The 16,928-nt window shown below is 38.1% G+C and overlaps 1 protein-coding gene across 7 annotated transcripts in view; it reads right to left on the reverse strand.

The window, feature by feature from the left end:
- The window catches only part of Akap9 (A-kinase anchoring protein 9), a 131,973-nt gene that overhangs the window by 45,013 nt on the left and 70,032 nt on the right, over positions 1-16,928 (reverse strand). For 5 of the 7 annotated variants that reach the window (XM_038315468.1, XM_038315466.1, XM_038315465.1 and 2 more), the window contains 5 exons: positions 16,284-16,481; positions 15,116-15,256; positions 14,545-14,657; positions 11,326-11,531; positions 8,326-8,555 (listed from right to left, as the gene is read on the reverse strand). In XM_038315468.1, coding sequence (XP_038171396.1) covers positions 8,326-8,555; positions 11,326-11,531; positions 14,545-14,657; positions 15,116-15,256; positions 16,284-16,481 — 888 coding nt within the window. The remainder of the gene's footprint in view (positions 1-8,325; positions 8,556-11,325; positions 11,532-14,544; positions 14,658-15,115; positions 15,257-16,283; positions 16,482-16,928) is intronic. The other 2 variants (XM_038315467.1, XM_038315469.1) reach the window with 2 other exon arrangements.

Raw genomic sequence — 16,928 nt, forward strand, 5'->3', positions numbered from 1 at the left:
GGACAAACTTACACTAAAGAAAGAGGTGAACCATGAAAACGGATTCCACAGGCACTCTCATTTTATAGTCTGTGCTGGTATTCAAATCTTTCCTAGCAAACTAGTCAGCAGGGCAAGAAAAACAAAATCAGAAGACCATGACCACCACCCCCACACACAGGAGAAAGAGAGAGAGAGAGAGAGAGAGAGAGAGAGAGAGAGAGAGAGAGAGAGAGAGAGAGAGAGAGAGAGAGAGAGAGAGAGAGAGACTCTTCATAGGAAGTCCAAGACCTAAGGGTGATGGCTCTGGTTGGGGAGCAGTGAAGCAGAGTGGTGTCTACATGCTGGGAGTCTTGCTGGCTACAGATGCTTATGCCCTCCATTGCTGGAAGTGTCTTCTTATCTATACAAGATGGAGGAATAACGCTATTACTGCTGCACTGAAATGTACTTTTACTCTTTTCCGTGTGTGTGTGTGTGTGTGTGTAGTACATATGTATACGTGGAAGCCCAAGGCAGAAGTCAGGAGTCACCTGAATTACTCTTCCATCCTTGTTGAAGCAGGGTCTCTCTATCAGACCGAGTTTGCCAATGTGGCTTGCCTTGCTACATTGTGTGCTCTGGAGTCCCCTGTCTGCTGGGACTGGAATTACAGATGAGTCACCAGACCTAACCTGCATTTTGTGAGTTCTGGGGATCAACTCTGACCTTTGTACTTGTGTGCTGTAACCAGGGAGCCATCTTCTTGTATAAACATACATTATGAATTTACCATTACATGGATGACATTTTTGCTATCTGATTCAAATGTAGATACTTTAGAAGGAATGTTTGAAGAAGTAAAGAAAGTTTTGTCTAAATGGAAATTATGAATTGTTCCTGAAAAAAAATAAAAAAAATACAAAGAGGAGATTTTGTCAACTACCTAGGTTATAAAATAGGCTTACAGAAAATTAGCACACAAAAGGCACAAATTAGAAGAGACCAATTGCAGTTTCTTAATGACTTTCACAGATTGTTAGGAGACATTTTCAGTCTAGACCAGATGCTGGGATCATACCTGATCTAATAATTCATTTAAACAAAACCTTAGATGGTGACAAAGACTTAAATAGTCCCAGAGAATTAACAGCTGAAGCTGAGAAAGAATTATCTATGGTTGAAGAGAAATTATAGGAGGCACAAGTGGATAGGGTGAACCCAAATCTGAATTGCATTCTAGTAATACTGCCTTCCAGAATTACCCCTATAAGAATTTTAATGCAGAGGAAAGATATTATCTTAGCATCTAAAATATTTTTTACCACATAAACCAAGTAAAAAATTAAAAACTTATGTGGAAAATGTCTCTGAATAATTATAAAAGGAAAATTGAGACTTCGTCAACTAGCAGAAATAGACCCTGCAGTGCCTTTTATTACTGATGAAATTAAAAATTACAGGAAGACAATGAACCCTGACAAAGAGCTTGTGCTAATTTTTTTAGGAGATATTAACAGCAATTATCACAAAGGTAAGATAATTAATCTTATAAAGAGAACTACTTGGATTCTTTCCTGAATTGTACATGACATACCAAATAACTGGAGCCTGTAGATTTTAAACTGATGTCAACAAGTCAGAAAAGGCAGGTTACAAATCAGAAGATTTAAGTAAAGTGGAACAAAGCCCTTATAATTCTGTCCAAAAGGCAGAGCTATATGCTATTCTCATGATTTTAAAAAACCTCTCCATATAGTTACTGATTCTCAATATACAGAAATTGTCTTGCATGTTGAAACCACTGAATTTATTATACCAGATGATATAGAATTGACTTCATTAGTCATTCAGGTTCAAATTATAATTAGGAATAGGCTTTGTCCCATATACGTAAGACACATCCAATGTTCATATTTTCCACAATTAACAGTATATTTTCATGCAGCAATCTTCAATGTTTCCCTGATGAAGATGTGGCCCCACACCAACGACTCCACCTCGTTCATATGACATCATGATGCTGATAGCGCTACTTTAAGACTAGTTTTGGGTACCAGATGCTCAAGATGGTTCCAACTTGGTTGACTGAAATGGTGCACTTTCTTACAACAGTCTGGTCAGAACTCCAAATAAGAACTATAGAAAAACCCTACCAACTACTCATAGACTATTTGTAATTATACCAGATAGTAATCTTGAAGTCTAACCATCATTTTAGTTTTACAGGATCCCTTAGAAAGAACTTTGCCCCATGACAGCTGGAAGTAATTCTAGAAGATGACAGTCCTTCTCGCAACAAAGTTTGCCCTCAGGGTTAGGGACATCAATTAGGGGTTGATTATAACTGATATGAAATTGGGGGTTAGAGTGGAAGTTTTATAGTCTCAGAGATCTCACTTTTTAAAAAAAGGAAATTGAATGGGATAATAGGTAACTTAATGTGAGCTTACTCACACTAATAATAATAGTGAGTAATAGAGTGAATAGTTGTGAGCTATTATTTATAGACAATTTACACTGGTATAGATCCTTGTATATGAATACAAATTCAAATTATATTTGTTATGCTGAATATGCTCCTATTTCTGTTTACAGTATTTATACACCTATGCAAAGTTATTTGTCATATTGTATGCATGCATGTTTCTACCTCTTCTTAAAACATTTTTTGTATACTGACACAATTTTAGGATATATATATATATATCATACTGCATTATACATTTCTAACTCTGATCAAGATACTTATATATTGTTTACATTTTGAGGTCATTGTCCTCATTTGCTGTAGTGTTGTTTAAAAATTGTTTAATAATCTAATATGAAGTCTTAGTATCAAGAATTATAGGTCAATTATCCATGTTTGTCATGCTTATAGTTAGACTAATCAGGTTCTTTAGATACATAGAGATTGTATTCCACAAAAGTAATCATCAACCACTTCAAAGAGCTGTAGAATATGGAATTTAAATAATTTAGGGCTCTGTTGACATGAGACACCATTGCTCCTGGCAACACAGATCTATTCCTGAGAGAATGTTGAACACTGAAGACACTCCACCTGGAGCTTGTTTTCTTGGAAAAACTGGCCTTTGGGCAAGGAAACGCCCATGTCTCGACCACTGACAAAATGTACGGTGTTCAGACTGGAGAAGTAGGATACAAGAAAAAAGACTGACAAACCTTGCTAAGATAAGACAGTTTAGAAATCCTCTAAAAATGGTCTGTCAGCTACTCTAGGCCTTACCCAATGTTGGTTGCTCCAATGTTGCAAATAAGACTTGGGGTGACTGCCCAGGTGGCCAGTTGTCTGTCATTTACTACACATTTTGGAAGCTGCTTGATTGCACTTTCTGTCTACTCAAGTAATATTATCTCCCTTCTCAAACACTCGATGAGGTTGAAGACTAGATAGTCATAGTTACCTTCCTCTTATGACTTAGCCAAGCCATTTCTAATATAAAAGTTAGACTCCTTAGGATAGAATAATTATTGAAACATTTAGCATATGTTTCTTGCTTAATATTGTTTATGCTGGTTTTAATTCTAATTTTTATATTTGATATCTGTTTTTATTGTATATCAGTGTTTTATGTATATAGTTATTTACACAAGAGGGGGAAGTGAATGGGGAATCTCCTTCGTTCAATGGCACTTTGGCGAACAGGACCATGGCCTGGGCCATGGCCTCTTGAGTGGCCCTCCTTCGCTCCTCTCTCTCTCTAGAGGAAAGCGAGAGCAGACGAGCGAGAAAGAGGAGAGAGAAGAGAGAGAGAGAGAGAGAGAAAGAAAGAAGGGGAGAGAGAGAGAAAAAGACGAGAGAGAGAGTAGAAGAAAGAGGAGTGAAGCGAAGAAATAGAGCGAGAGAGAAGAGCGAGAAAGAGTAGAAGAGGCTGGAGAGAGACAATGCGAGATTCTGACACTCTGCGCGCGCTCGCGCTATGACGAGCAGACCCCTCCTTTTCTGATATCGTCTCCGCTTCTATCTCGCAGTCTCTCTCTCTCTCTCCCTCCCTCCCTCCCTCCCTCCCTCCCTCCCTCCCTCTCTTGCGTGGATGCTAGATTTGGTTCCTGTCCCTGCTTGTGCAGAGGACTGTGATCTGAATGCTCCTTAAATAAAGAACCCCTTATTATACTTAATTCTGAGTTAGTGCAGGATTAATTTCTTTGCTTTTGGAATTCTACAATGGAATTCAGTACCTCACAGTAACCTGCAATGATCCTTAGTGGAGGCCAGCTCAGGTGCAGAGCCTATCCTGTCCCCTCAGGAACTGGGTAGAAAGGGATGCTCTGTCCTGCACCTACCACTACTAATTCATCTCATTTCCATCTGAGAAAATGCCACTCTGCCCTTCTCATGCTGGTTCAATTTTCATTCAAACTAAATCAAAATTATTAAAAATAAATCAAAATTGATTTATTTCTTCAACTGCTAAGTCTCAACTTTTGATTCTCCTGTATCACTCTATTGAACTGTTTTCAGCAGGCTCATCGATGACTACTATACTGAGACGTACAAAGGACACTAAACAATAAGCATCCTGAACTTCTCCTTGGTCTGCAACACTTCTGGTAACTCCTCTTGGAGCTTTTATGAAATTACCCTTACAGCTCTACTCTCACCTCTTTCTCAATATCCTCTGTGTATTTACACACTCTAGATTATGGCTTTCCCTCTCTTTTGTACCAGTATTCTCTGAGTACAACCTCCCCCCCCCCCCAATCATTCTGTAGCTCCTCTAGAGTATGAAGCTTGTAATGAACTGAATTTCAGACACCTGGCTTACACAGTGTGCTTTGCAAGACTGGTCCTTGAGGGAAAGGGGAGAGAAAAAGAAGCACAACCATACTTTCAAATTCCTAGAAATGATGGCATTCCTAATCGAGTTTTCGCCAAACTTCAGACTATCTTCACAATATCAGAGGCCTGATAACATCCAAACTTTTTCACATTTCTTAACCCTGGCATTAAAATGCAGCTTCTCTGCAACAGAAGCCATGACTCACTTCTTCCATACCTCAGGACTCAAGCCGATGGTACTCCCTTCATTTTCAGTGCACCTTTTCCAGTGAATTAGACCAATCTCTATTACATTCCTAACCACACTGCAAATCAGTTCCCACCTGCCAAACTTCATCTCCGCTACTTCTCACCTCCTGGGATATCCTGAGTCTCCTGTCTTTCCACATTTGAGACCTCTTTCCTCACCACACTGCCATTTCATGAACCTCTCAAAAGCAGAGATTTGATATTGTTTTTCCTACTAAAATAACAATTACTTCAGACATCTCCTTTTCAGTAAAAAGTTCAAAATGGACTCTGACCTGTGATCATCACCCACTCATAAACTCTCATAATATGGAACTATCTACTTCTCTTCAACACAGGGCTGCTTTACAACAACATGCTAAGCCAACTGTCATAAATTTTCTTCTAGATCACATAGCTAGCTTTTCTTTGCTTTAATTCTTCACTTCACTTCGATCCATTCTCTCAAACCAGGCTTTCATTTCTGCTATTTTACTGAAATGGTCTTGAAAATCCCCAGTGATGCCGGGATTTCAAAACCCTTCTTCAGTTGAACTCATATTACCTATCAGTGTTACCTGAGAGGGAGTCATTTCATTCCTGTTCAGAGGGCAGGAGTACTGATTAAGAACACTGACTTTGAAGTTAAATTGCCTGGGTTCAAACTGTAACTCTACCACCTGACTAGGAAGCTGGGCATGTGACCCCTGGAGCTTGTTTCTGTGTCTCTACCCTGCGAGTACACCCATCAATCCCCAGTATTCCAGTTTATCGTTAGAAAAACCACAAAGTGTTAGTTTTGAAAAATGAGAATCTCAATACCCCAAAATGGAAGCAATCTCTATGTTCTCTAATCAATGAGCACGCAAAGTGGTGCATCTATTCAATGTAATATTCCTCATTTACACACACCATAACATTCCTCAATACACACCATAACCAAATCGGAAGCACAGTTTGATAAGGCAATTGAAGGCAGACTTGAAAGAGTACATAAATATGATTTCATTTATGATACCCTTAAAAATATTATGTTGTATTGTGACTTCAGTGTAGGTACATGTACCTCTCAACTGGCAGAACTGTCCACATAGAGTAAATTTCATCAAATTAAAAAGAATCACCATAGGAAGAAAGCGAAATGGAAACAGTTCATAAATTAGGTGTATAATAAGAAGATTGACACTGGTGGGGTAAGGAAGAAAAGTCACACAAGGAACTTTGAACAACACTGTGATGTATACATAAGGCTAAAGACAAAGAGCATTATCTGTGTATATTTTATTACAAACTGTAGCAGTACACTTGTTTCTACTAGAGGTACAGATTAGCAATTTTGAATTATGACTCACCCAAGGTTAAAGGCATAAAGTAAAAATGCAATAGAAATGGAAAATCTTTCCTTACTGTTGGAGAACACTTTCAAAGAAAAGGGGAAGGGAAAACGAATGTTATTGATAGGAACTGGAAGTATCTGTATAAATTTTATTGTTTTTGGAGACAGGCTCTCTCTACACAGCTCTGGCTATTCTGGAACTCACTATGGGTAGACCAGGTTGGTCTTGAACTCAGAAATCTGCCAGCCTCTGCTTCCCAAATGATGGCCAATTGTTTTATATAAATGTACATACATACATACATATTACATATATAATGCATACAAACACATATAATTTCAAAGCGCTCACTAAAAGAAGCTATGATATCCAAGTAACTATAAGCACATTCGTCACCCAGATCGTGGTTTAAGTAGTGTTTTACTATAAAAGAAACATGGGCTTTTTGGAGAAGTGGTTGATTCTAAAGCTGGGGCAGAGAAAACACAAAACAGGTGTATCTTACAGGATAAACGTTCAAAAGAGAAAGCCTTCTAAAGGATACAAAAGCTGACCTGAAAGACTTCTCAATGCTAAAGCCAGAATAAGGCAAGTAAACAAGGTATAAAGTTATACCCAAAGAATAAAGCAGTCCCAAGTCCATAATTCTGACTTGGTAGCTCACACTTTAGAAAAATTCTCAATAAATAAATGAATGAGTAAAACATAAAATCATCATTCCTACAGGTAAGATCCAACATGAATAATCTTGTGTGTATTGCTGAGGAGAGGTAGAAAGACATCAGAGCTGAAGTCCAGGAGGAATGGGGTCAAGCTGTCTTCTAAACAAGACAGGACCACCGCATTCATAAAACAGCAGCCGTGCTTGCCTACACAGGAGCAAACCAGGAATGGGCCAGCTGGGTTGGGGGAGGGGCAAAGGAGATCACATCCTTAGCTGAGGAGCTCTTCACAGTTGAGAGTCGGCTATCTGTAGGGTGTGGTCTTTGGTAGGTTGGCCATGCTCCAGTGGATGGCCCCAGGAATGACAACCACACAAAATAACTAAAGGAACTGAATCTGGAATGGAAATGTGGAAGTAACGGTATTTTCCACAGCGCCCTCCCAGAGGTACTCTAAGAACAGGCTGAACTGAGTAATCTCTTAGAGAAGAAGTAATATCAAAAAAGAACCAAACATCAGCAATGAAACTGCTCAACCTCTCAACTTGTTTCAAAATTCTGGTTTAAGATGAGTACAGACAATAATGAAAACATTAAATTACTCTGTACTCGATAATAACAGCTGTAAATTCAACTGCCTTAAGATAAACATTCTGAAAATAAGTAAATTTCATTTTAAAACAGCCAATTATTTTAAAATTCTGCATACAGCAATTTAAGAGTCAATGATCATAAAAGGTATAGTAAAAATTATATAGACAGAAAATACCAATTTATAAATAGCAAAATCCTTGGAAGGTTTTGATTTTTAAAAACTACTTTAAAAACTGTACCAAACTAATTTCTTACCCAGAAATAGCTTGAAGGCAAACTCACCACTCACACATGTAAAATGGATGCGAACAAAACGTGAAGGAATTACAAGTTTGAGTCTGATGGGACGATGTTAGATACTCTACAGCGTAAAGTCCAGACAAGCTTCCACAGAGGACATTTTAATGGAATATTTCCAACAATGGTAGAGCTAAAGTCTCTGCGATTTATCTGTTTGTTTGTATACTTATTGTTAGTGCGGAGAGTGTGCCTTGCACAAGCCTTGTATGTACCTGACTCTGAGTTACAGTCCTGGATCTCTTTTCACACATTCTATTTTATTTTAAAGGCAGGGTCTCATTAAGCTGCCCAGGCCTACCACACAGATAGAATTAGAGGTTTGCTCCACTAGACCTACCTTGAATACAAGCAATAAAGGAAGTCTGGCCAAATCTCTGAAACAGTAAAGAGAATCATAAAGTCTACATCACACTCAACAGAGACACGAAGATAACAAGATTACCTGGCTGCTTGTTTCACTTATGGCCTCAAGAAGTTTCTCAACTGCCGCTTGTAGTCGAGAGCTGACATTCAACATAAATTGTACATTTTCAGGGTCTCCTTCAGGTCCAGCAAAACTACTTGTTCCCAACTGCTGTGATAGATCTGATTCTTTGTCAGTAACATTTGACCACTTGCCGTCATTTCTTGATATGGCATTTCCAGGATAGGAGGGTAAGGACTCATCCGTAACTAGAATAATAGTAAGTTAAAGGCATAAATTAATCAGGATATTTAAAGTTACAACAATAAGTAACTGAAGATATCAAAACAAATTAAACTTGCATCATTATAATTTCAAGATCTTCAAATAATAACGTAATGAATATACAGTGAGACTAGGAATGGATAGTGTTGTGCTTAGAAGAGTACAAAAGCTAATACTTGGATTATTCAGAATCTTTTCTGGTAGAAAAGTTATTCTTTTGGTGAAGGGGATTAACTGGAGCTTTAGTTATGTGCACCGTCTACTGAGCCACACTCAGTCTGATGAAAAGCCGCTGGACAACTTAAAATTGGTATGTAGCCAAGTGGTATCACTCAGTGACAGTGAAACGAGGACTTCGACGCTGGAGGGCTGGTTCCCACCTTCACACTTTACAGTGCAAAGGGAAAAGAAACAGAGATGGCAAGGTTGAGAGTGCGCTGGAGAGGTAGCTTGTGATCAAGTGCTCGCCACACGAGCGTGAGGACCTGGGTTCCATCCTCAGCACCCACATATAGCCAGGTGTGGTGGAGCCCATCTGTAATCCTCGTCCTAGGGAGGGGAGAGAGGTGCACAGACAGGAGGACCTGGGGGCTTGTGGGACAGTCTAGGAAAAATGGTGAAGCTCCAGGTTCAATGAGAGATCTGTCTCAACAAATAAGGTAGAGTGTGACAGAGGAAGATCCCCATGAACACACGTGACTGAGAACACACCATCTACCGCCATTACCTCATACCTCATCTTACTATGCAGCAGAGCAGTCCAGGTACACTGAAGAAGACAGCACGTGCTTGTATTTATCTAGACCATATCTTTGGACTTTTGAACCTATTTAGGGTAGTGACTGATTTGACTGATGACATATTCAAACAGGTTTAGACAATTTTGTTACATGCTACATTTGCAGTGGTATAAAGAGGAAAAATACAGACTAATTTATTCTTATTTACAGTTGAAGGCGTAAATCACAAACAATCCCACACCAGTTTGGAATTATGATTAATAGAGTGGTTATTTATTTAAAGGGGAAAAACTTACAGATCACTGTCCCAGACAACAGCCCTCTGTGCAATCAGGAAGGGAGCCTAGTCGCCAGAAGCGGAGCCGGAAGCCAGAGAGCGAGTGGAGGGAAGTGGCCGCATTTTTAAAGAGACCACGCCCCAATGGGCTGGTATCTCAGTGGCTATTGGCTGAAGGAGCGGAAGGAGCTCCCGCAACACCTCCCCTTTTGTTTAAGTAAGAGAGTTCTAAACCTACTATGAAATTATATACAATAAGTACAAATACCCTATTCTAACTAGCTTAAGTCTTGTATAATAAATAACTTGGCCAAGTCATGAGAGGAAAGTAACTACATTTATATAGTCTTCAACCCCATCGAAGATCTGAGAAGGGAAATAATGTTACCTGAGTAATTAGGAAGTGCATTCAAACAACTTCCAAAACATGCAACAAATCACAGAGACAACTAGCTACCTGGACAATCACCCAAAGTCACGTTTGCAGCATTGAAGCAACCAACTTTGGCTAAGGCCTAATGTAACTGACATACCATTTTCAAAGGCAAGAAACTTTTCAAAACTATCTTACCCTGTCTTGACAGGATATGACAGTCCTGTTTTATCCTTTTATGGATACTCTGTATCTGTCAGTGGTTGAGGTATGGGCATTTCTTTGCCCAAAGGCCAGTTCTGCCAAGAAGAAAGGCTCCATGTGGAGTGTCTTTGGTGCTCAACATTCTCTTGGGAATAGATCGGTGTTGCCAGGAGCAATTGTGTCTCACTACCAAATTATTTGTCTACCATGGAACTCTGAGTTAAATTAAAGGCCATTTTCTACAGCTCTTTGAAGAGGCTGAAGATTATCTATTCTGAGTAAATCTCAAGCACAAAGTACGGGGGACACGAAAAACAAAGCACAGCAAGTCAGGGGCTATCAGTGTTTCTGGAATGACTAATTAAAGAATTACGCACTAAAGTACCCCAAAAGACAAAGCTGAAACACATGGTGGTATTTTTATTTCATGGGTTTGTTTCGGGTTTCATGTTTTAGGTTTTAGACAGGGTCTCCCTTTTGTGGTAGTCCAGATATAGGGGTGACCCTGCCTAGGTCCTCTTCTCCGGGCCACATAGTCAGTTCAAAGAGACCCTGCTACACAAAGCAAAATCATCTCAAAACAAACAAGAAAGGAAGGAGATAGATCTGTGAGAGTTATCAAATGTGCTCAGCATCATGATGAGTCTGAAAGGAGCCAATGCCTTCTTATTAGCAGTAAGCTGTTGCTGTTCTACAGCACAGCACTGTGCCAAAAGGAAGCTGTGCAAAGCAAACTCTCCCTGCAGAGCAGGGCATCTGTCCTCTAAGATATCTCAAAGTAAAGGAAACTAACAACAAAGGAACTTGTGCTATCAGATGACCTACTTACCATTCCCTCCACTGGAGTGAATCTACACTAGATCAACTTTGCCTTTCAACTTCATAAACTAGCTTATTCTTACAAGGAAGCAAATATTAAAAAATCAATTACTTATTCCTTTAAGGGTTACCAAGCAATACCTGTTTAAAATCTAAACAAGTTCAGACTTGAAGATTAAAAACAGGCCACATGTATTACAAGAAAAAAAAAAAACACACATAAAACTGAGGAGTAAAAGTCACTCTATTCTCCCTTAGGTATTTTTCTATACTCCGGGAGTGCCTTGAACTGAATCTGTGTTGAAGATGCGGACCATTTCAATAGTATATGGAGCCATTACCTCTCCCATATTCCTCGTGGAAACCAGGCTTTGCACATACGTCTGCTTCTGTTCTCCAAGGTAGGCTGGGAGCTGGCTGAGCTTTACTAGATCTGTCCAAAATTTTAAAAACATGACAGCCAATTGTTTCTTCCACAGCCGCTGTTGTATTGGCAACTTCTAACAGGATCTTCAGAAGTCTACTATTGGCTTTTTGAAGAGCATGTCTATATAGAAAAAGAAACATTTGTTAAAATGCTTAATTAAAAACTAAACAAAACATTCTGTTATTATGCCACAAGAACGCTTTATTGCTGTGTGGTGGTGCACACCTTTAATTCCAGTACTCAGGGCAGAGACAAGCAGTTCTCTCAGTTCAAGACTAGTCTGGTCTACAAAGCAAGTTCCAGGACAGGCAGGGCTGCAAAGAAACTGTCTTGATAAATAAACAACCAAATAAATAAAGAGCCAGTCAGTGGTGGTGCACGCCTTTAATCCCAGTACTTGGGAGGCAGAACAAGTGGACCTCTGTGAGCTCGAGGCCAGTCTGGTCTACAAAGCAAGTTCCAGGATAGGCACCAAAGCTACAGAGAAACCCTGTCTCGAAAACAAAAGAATGAATGAATACATAAGTAAAGAAAAGGAAAAGCAATGTTTTGTAACTGAAAAATGTACTAAAATAATCTGTAATTGCCCCACAATAAAGTTCTTCTGGTTTTTGACTTACTGTAAAACTATATTATAGAAGCACATATGTTCTTCTAACAATTCTATGTAGCTTAAAACTGTGCATTTTATTGACCTAAAAGAAATAAAGTAACTAAGCTTTTATATTAATGATTGAATTTAAAAAAATATTAGAATGTGGTAAGAGCCAAGTGTGTGTAAGGTATTGAGCTGGTAACACTTTCCATGGTTACTCATACAAACGTTCGGTACTTCATCTGTTCATGTGTCAAATGGCATATTCTAAAGGATACTTTTCAAAGTGGCACTGTTTTTACAACTTGATGATGACGAGTGAGATGCTTACATTTAAACAGAATAGACAAAGTCTTGATTTGAAGGTCAACAGTGAAATCACAATCTGATAACACAAAAGCAAGCGTTGCAGGCCTTTAGTAACCTGTATTTATTTTAGAGACTAAGGTGTACCTAGTTTCACATATCACTAGGTATTTCAAACAATTGGGGGAAGAAGTTTTCAAATAACCAGAAATAAATTATGTCTTTCTTTTTAAAAAGGTATGAAAAGTTTTTTTAAATTTTTTTTTTTTTTTTTTTAGTTAGCTGCCACTGGTTAAGTCTTCTCTGAAAAGTCTTGGCATTCAGACTTAGTAATTAGAATTAAAATACGAGTTATATATTTATTTTCATTTATGTGCATAAGTGTGTGCCTGTGTGAGTTTGTGTGCATCGTATGTATGCAGAAGCACTCAGAAGTCTGAAGACGGCATTGGATCCCTTGGAACTAGAGCTGTAGGATGCTGTGAGCTTCTAAGTGAGAGTTCTGGGAACTGAAACAGCATAAAGTAACTGCTCTTAAGCACTGAGCCATCTCTGTGTGTCCCGATCTTAAAACTGTACTGCCTAGATTTCCTTCTATCCTCCGTCTTACTAAAAAATATACACATTTTAACACAAAACATGAAGACTGTGCTGGACCAAGCATTTTCATGAGGTTTTTTTTTAGAGGAAAATGAACCCTTTAAAACTGTGTCCAAAAAATGTATTTCCATAAATAATGATGAAAAAGATTAGCTGATTAACCTTAACAGTTTAATATGCCAGCAGCAGCAAAATAGCAAACTTTGTACGTAATCCATAAAGACAATGGCAGATCCTGTGGTAAAGGTGCTCTGAATCAAGAGTGTTCTATTTTCAGCCACACATGGCGGGAGATGACCAACAACCAGGTGAATGGCTGTCTGTCCCTAGGCACATGAACTACCTAGTTTAGGATGAGGGAACCAAGTGAGGTGCTTGCCTTTAGTAGTGTTCAAGTGAATGAGGACAGGCTTCTATTTCTATACACAGATCAAGTTATCTGCTTACAGAATAAGAGTATTTTAAAAAAAGACCAAATAAGAAGTAAAACGTCTTATTTCTTTAGCTTTTACTAAAGTTTAGTTCAAATGTCAAATACCATGATTAGGATATTGAACTTATTAAGGATTAATATTCATTTTATCAATCTTACCATAAAAATTTCTAAAAGGCAAACACACAATGCATAAAAAATACAAAATAGTGAAAAGCAGAAATTTTATATTGTTTATTTTATATTTTCACAGTAATTCTAATTTTCATACACTGTCTTCCTGTTTTGAGATCCAACCTCCATCCAAGCTGAGGAAGGATGAGAGGAGACACAGAAAGGTGACAGTCACAGAAACTGATAGTAGATGTTAGTTCTAATTTTAAAGAAATTATTTTAATTTAAATAAATAAAAATTTAACGCACTGTGTCTTTTAAAGGGTGTTTGAGTTAATACGGGCTATTCTCATATACTACAGTGTTATAATTTTTTTTTAAATCTGTGATATCAAAGCAAGGAACAGTTTTCTTTCCGGAAGATCTACTCCTCAAAAAATTTAAATATGGATTAATAGTTTGTAAGTGTATACATAAAATACAAAAATAATCTAAATGTGGAATATTTAATTTATTGTTCCATCAACTGAATATTACTTGACTATGAAATGAATGTTCTTAATGAAATAAACAAGGCATAAAACTCACAAGAAATGATTTTTAGTATAGAAAATAGCATTATGAAAAATAAAGTTAACCAAGACAAGTCCAACATTCAAATAACACCTAGATGGAATCAAGATCAACATCTAATAAAAATTGGAGTGCAGGCAAAAGATTTTTTTTTTTTTTTTGGTTTTTCGACACAGGGTTTCCCTGTAGTTTCTAGAGCCTGTCCTGGAACTAGCTCTTGTAGACCAGGCTGGCCTCGAACTCAGAGATCCGCCTGCCTCTGCCTCCCGAGTGGTGGGATTAAAGGCTTGCGCCACCACCGCCTGGCTGGCAAAAGATTTTTAAAAGTTAGTCTAATTAATGATAAAAATTATCAACCCTTCCTACAGTATACTTATACGGACAAATTTCATACACCGTACAACTTTTAAGACAAAATACAAAATACAAATTCAAGACAAATACAAGATAAAATGTGTTTACTGAACTGACAGCGGCATCTGACTCTGTTCTGATCAAGTACAACTCTATACCTTTCATTGCAGAGGTTTACATCAACTGCTGCATCTTCAGCTTTTCTCATCAATGTTGTTTCTTCTGGTGTACCTTCGTCAACGTTTTGCGTGTCATCTTCATCCTGTGTAAGCTGGTGTAATGGCAGAGAGGACAAGACAAAGAGAAAACCTGTCATCTTAGAAACAGCAAGTCCTACTTCTACTGGTACGAGACGGAGCAAAGGTCTGTGCATGACGTCAGACACTGCTTGAAATAATGTTTAACTCTATGGTATGTAGAGATTAGCATGATCAAAAAAAGATAAAGTAGTCTCACACAGAGATGAGAAGAATGGGATGAGTCTGAAGGAATGCATGTTGCATACTGTGACAGTGGAATTTGTTAGCTACTCCGGCCAACAGCTGCAGCCATTGCATACCAGAATCAAATTACCAGCACAAAGAAGGCGACCTTCCTCCCATGGGTGTAATCACAAACACATCAAGCTCAATGCCCCTAAAAAATGTTATCTCACAACAAAAAAGAAGACAAACAAATCCTATTGCATAGTTGGTCCACTGCTCCTAGAAGTGCCAAAGTCCACACTACCTGTGTTTGAGTACTGCTGTCACGCAGCTCACAACACAGCTGCTCTCTTCCAGCTAGAGACAGCTGCTTTAGTGCTTCCAGCTCCTCTAAGAGCACTCTTTCTCTTTCTGATACCACACTGTCAATATAGAGTGAAGAGCTCTAAAGAAGAGAAAAGGTTGTAAGCAAATTTTGTTGGCAAGAAGACAAGAGAGGAGAAACAATTAGCAGATTTGATTCACGCCCTTGAAACCAATAGGCCTTTGTTTAAACTATGATTCAGAAGACATTATAAAAGGCATAGAGGCAAATATAAAATTCAATGCAAAATTTGAAACTTTAGAAAAGAGTTAAACATAAAAAATTTTGGAATTTATAAAGTATTATATAAAGCAATTATATAATTATTGTATATTATATGACATATATTATATATAAAGTAATTATACAGTATACTTATTAATACTTTTACATCAAATTTGCATTGAAAAATTCAGAAATCTGAATTCACAAAATACAATGAAGAAAAGCAAAACTGATTTTGCAAAAGATTGATATCTTATGTTCCAACACCAAATTTCTCATTATTTTATTTCTGAAGGAATCCAAGTCAAGGATTCTCTATTTTAACTTTTAGTTTTCAAAATTTCATAATAGCTTTTCTGCAATGATTTTGCAAGTATATTTTATATAGCAACCAGTAAGAATATAGCTCCCAAACACCAAAGAATTTTTAAGTTTAGTCGAAAAAGGGTTAAGAGTGCTGCATTTTTATAAATCACCAAGAAATGTTTCCCTAGACAAAGTTCCAGAAGCATGCTACCCAGATTTACGTTGATTAGCGAGGTGGATTACAGACAGACAGATGTGCGCCTGTGACTGCTAACTGCCGGATTCTCAGAGGTAACCTGACTATGGGTGAGAGCTGCATTAGCACGCACCTAAGCGCAGACTGCCCAAGCTGACGAGGCATCTGCTGCACGTCCTTTACATGTCCGATGGCATGACAATGAACTCTACAGACAGAGTCAGACATGCCTGTAGGCTGTGGACTGTTGGCTACGGGGTAACTCTGCTGCTAAACACTCCTAATTATTTTCAGATCTGGCAAAACAACTTTGAAGTTTTAAAAACGGTTACATAAAGACAGTTATTTTAGTTGGGGAGAAAAGGGATTCTCAGAGCCAACCTCGGCTAACTGCTCATTGAGCCTCTTAATCTCCTCTCGTAGCTGCTCCTGGTCTTCTCGTTGTCTCTCCATCTGTTGCACGTGAGCCTGTCTCATCAGTTCTGTTGCCTGCTGGTGTTCTTCATACTGGCGTACAAGTTCTTGACGCATATCTTCCAACTGTCTAGAAGTCTCCATATCTGATACTTCATCATGAATCTTTATCAGTAGAAACAAAAAGTTCAGCCACACACGAACTGTGAAAATTTGCCACTACTGACATTTTCTATCAATCTGAAAGCATTTCTACTGAATCCATAGGACACCTGAATTTTTATCTTATTATAAAATAAAGCCTAAATTGTTCTTAAAAATGTATTCGTATTCCTTTTAACGAGAATTCAACAATGATATTAAGTTAACTACCATAACCTGTTATTTTCCAGGAGGAGGGAAATACCTATCAGTTAGTTTACCTAAACTATAACTGTAAAGGAGAAAAATAAGAGATATAAGATATATGACAGGCTCTAAAGCTACAGAGAAACCCTGTCTCGAAAAACCAAAAAAAAAAAAAAAAAAAAAAAAAAGATATTCAGTATTTCCTCTACTTTTAATGAAGCCAGGACTCCATTATTCTTCTTGACATGTTGTGCGGGGAAATGA

The sequence above is a fragment of the Arvicola amphibius genome, chromosome 18, assembly GCF_903992535.2.
Source record: "Arvicola amphibius chromosome 18, mArvAmp1.2, whole genome shotgun sequence".
Taxonomy (NCBI): domain Eukaryota; kingdom Metazoa; phylum Chordata; class Mammalia; order Rodentia; family Cricetidae; genus Arvicola; species Arvicola amphibius.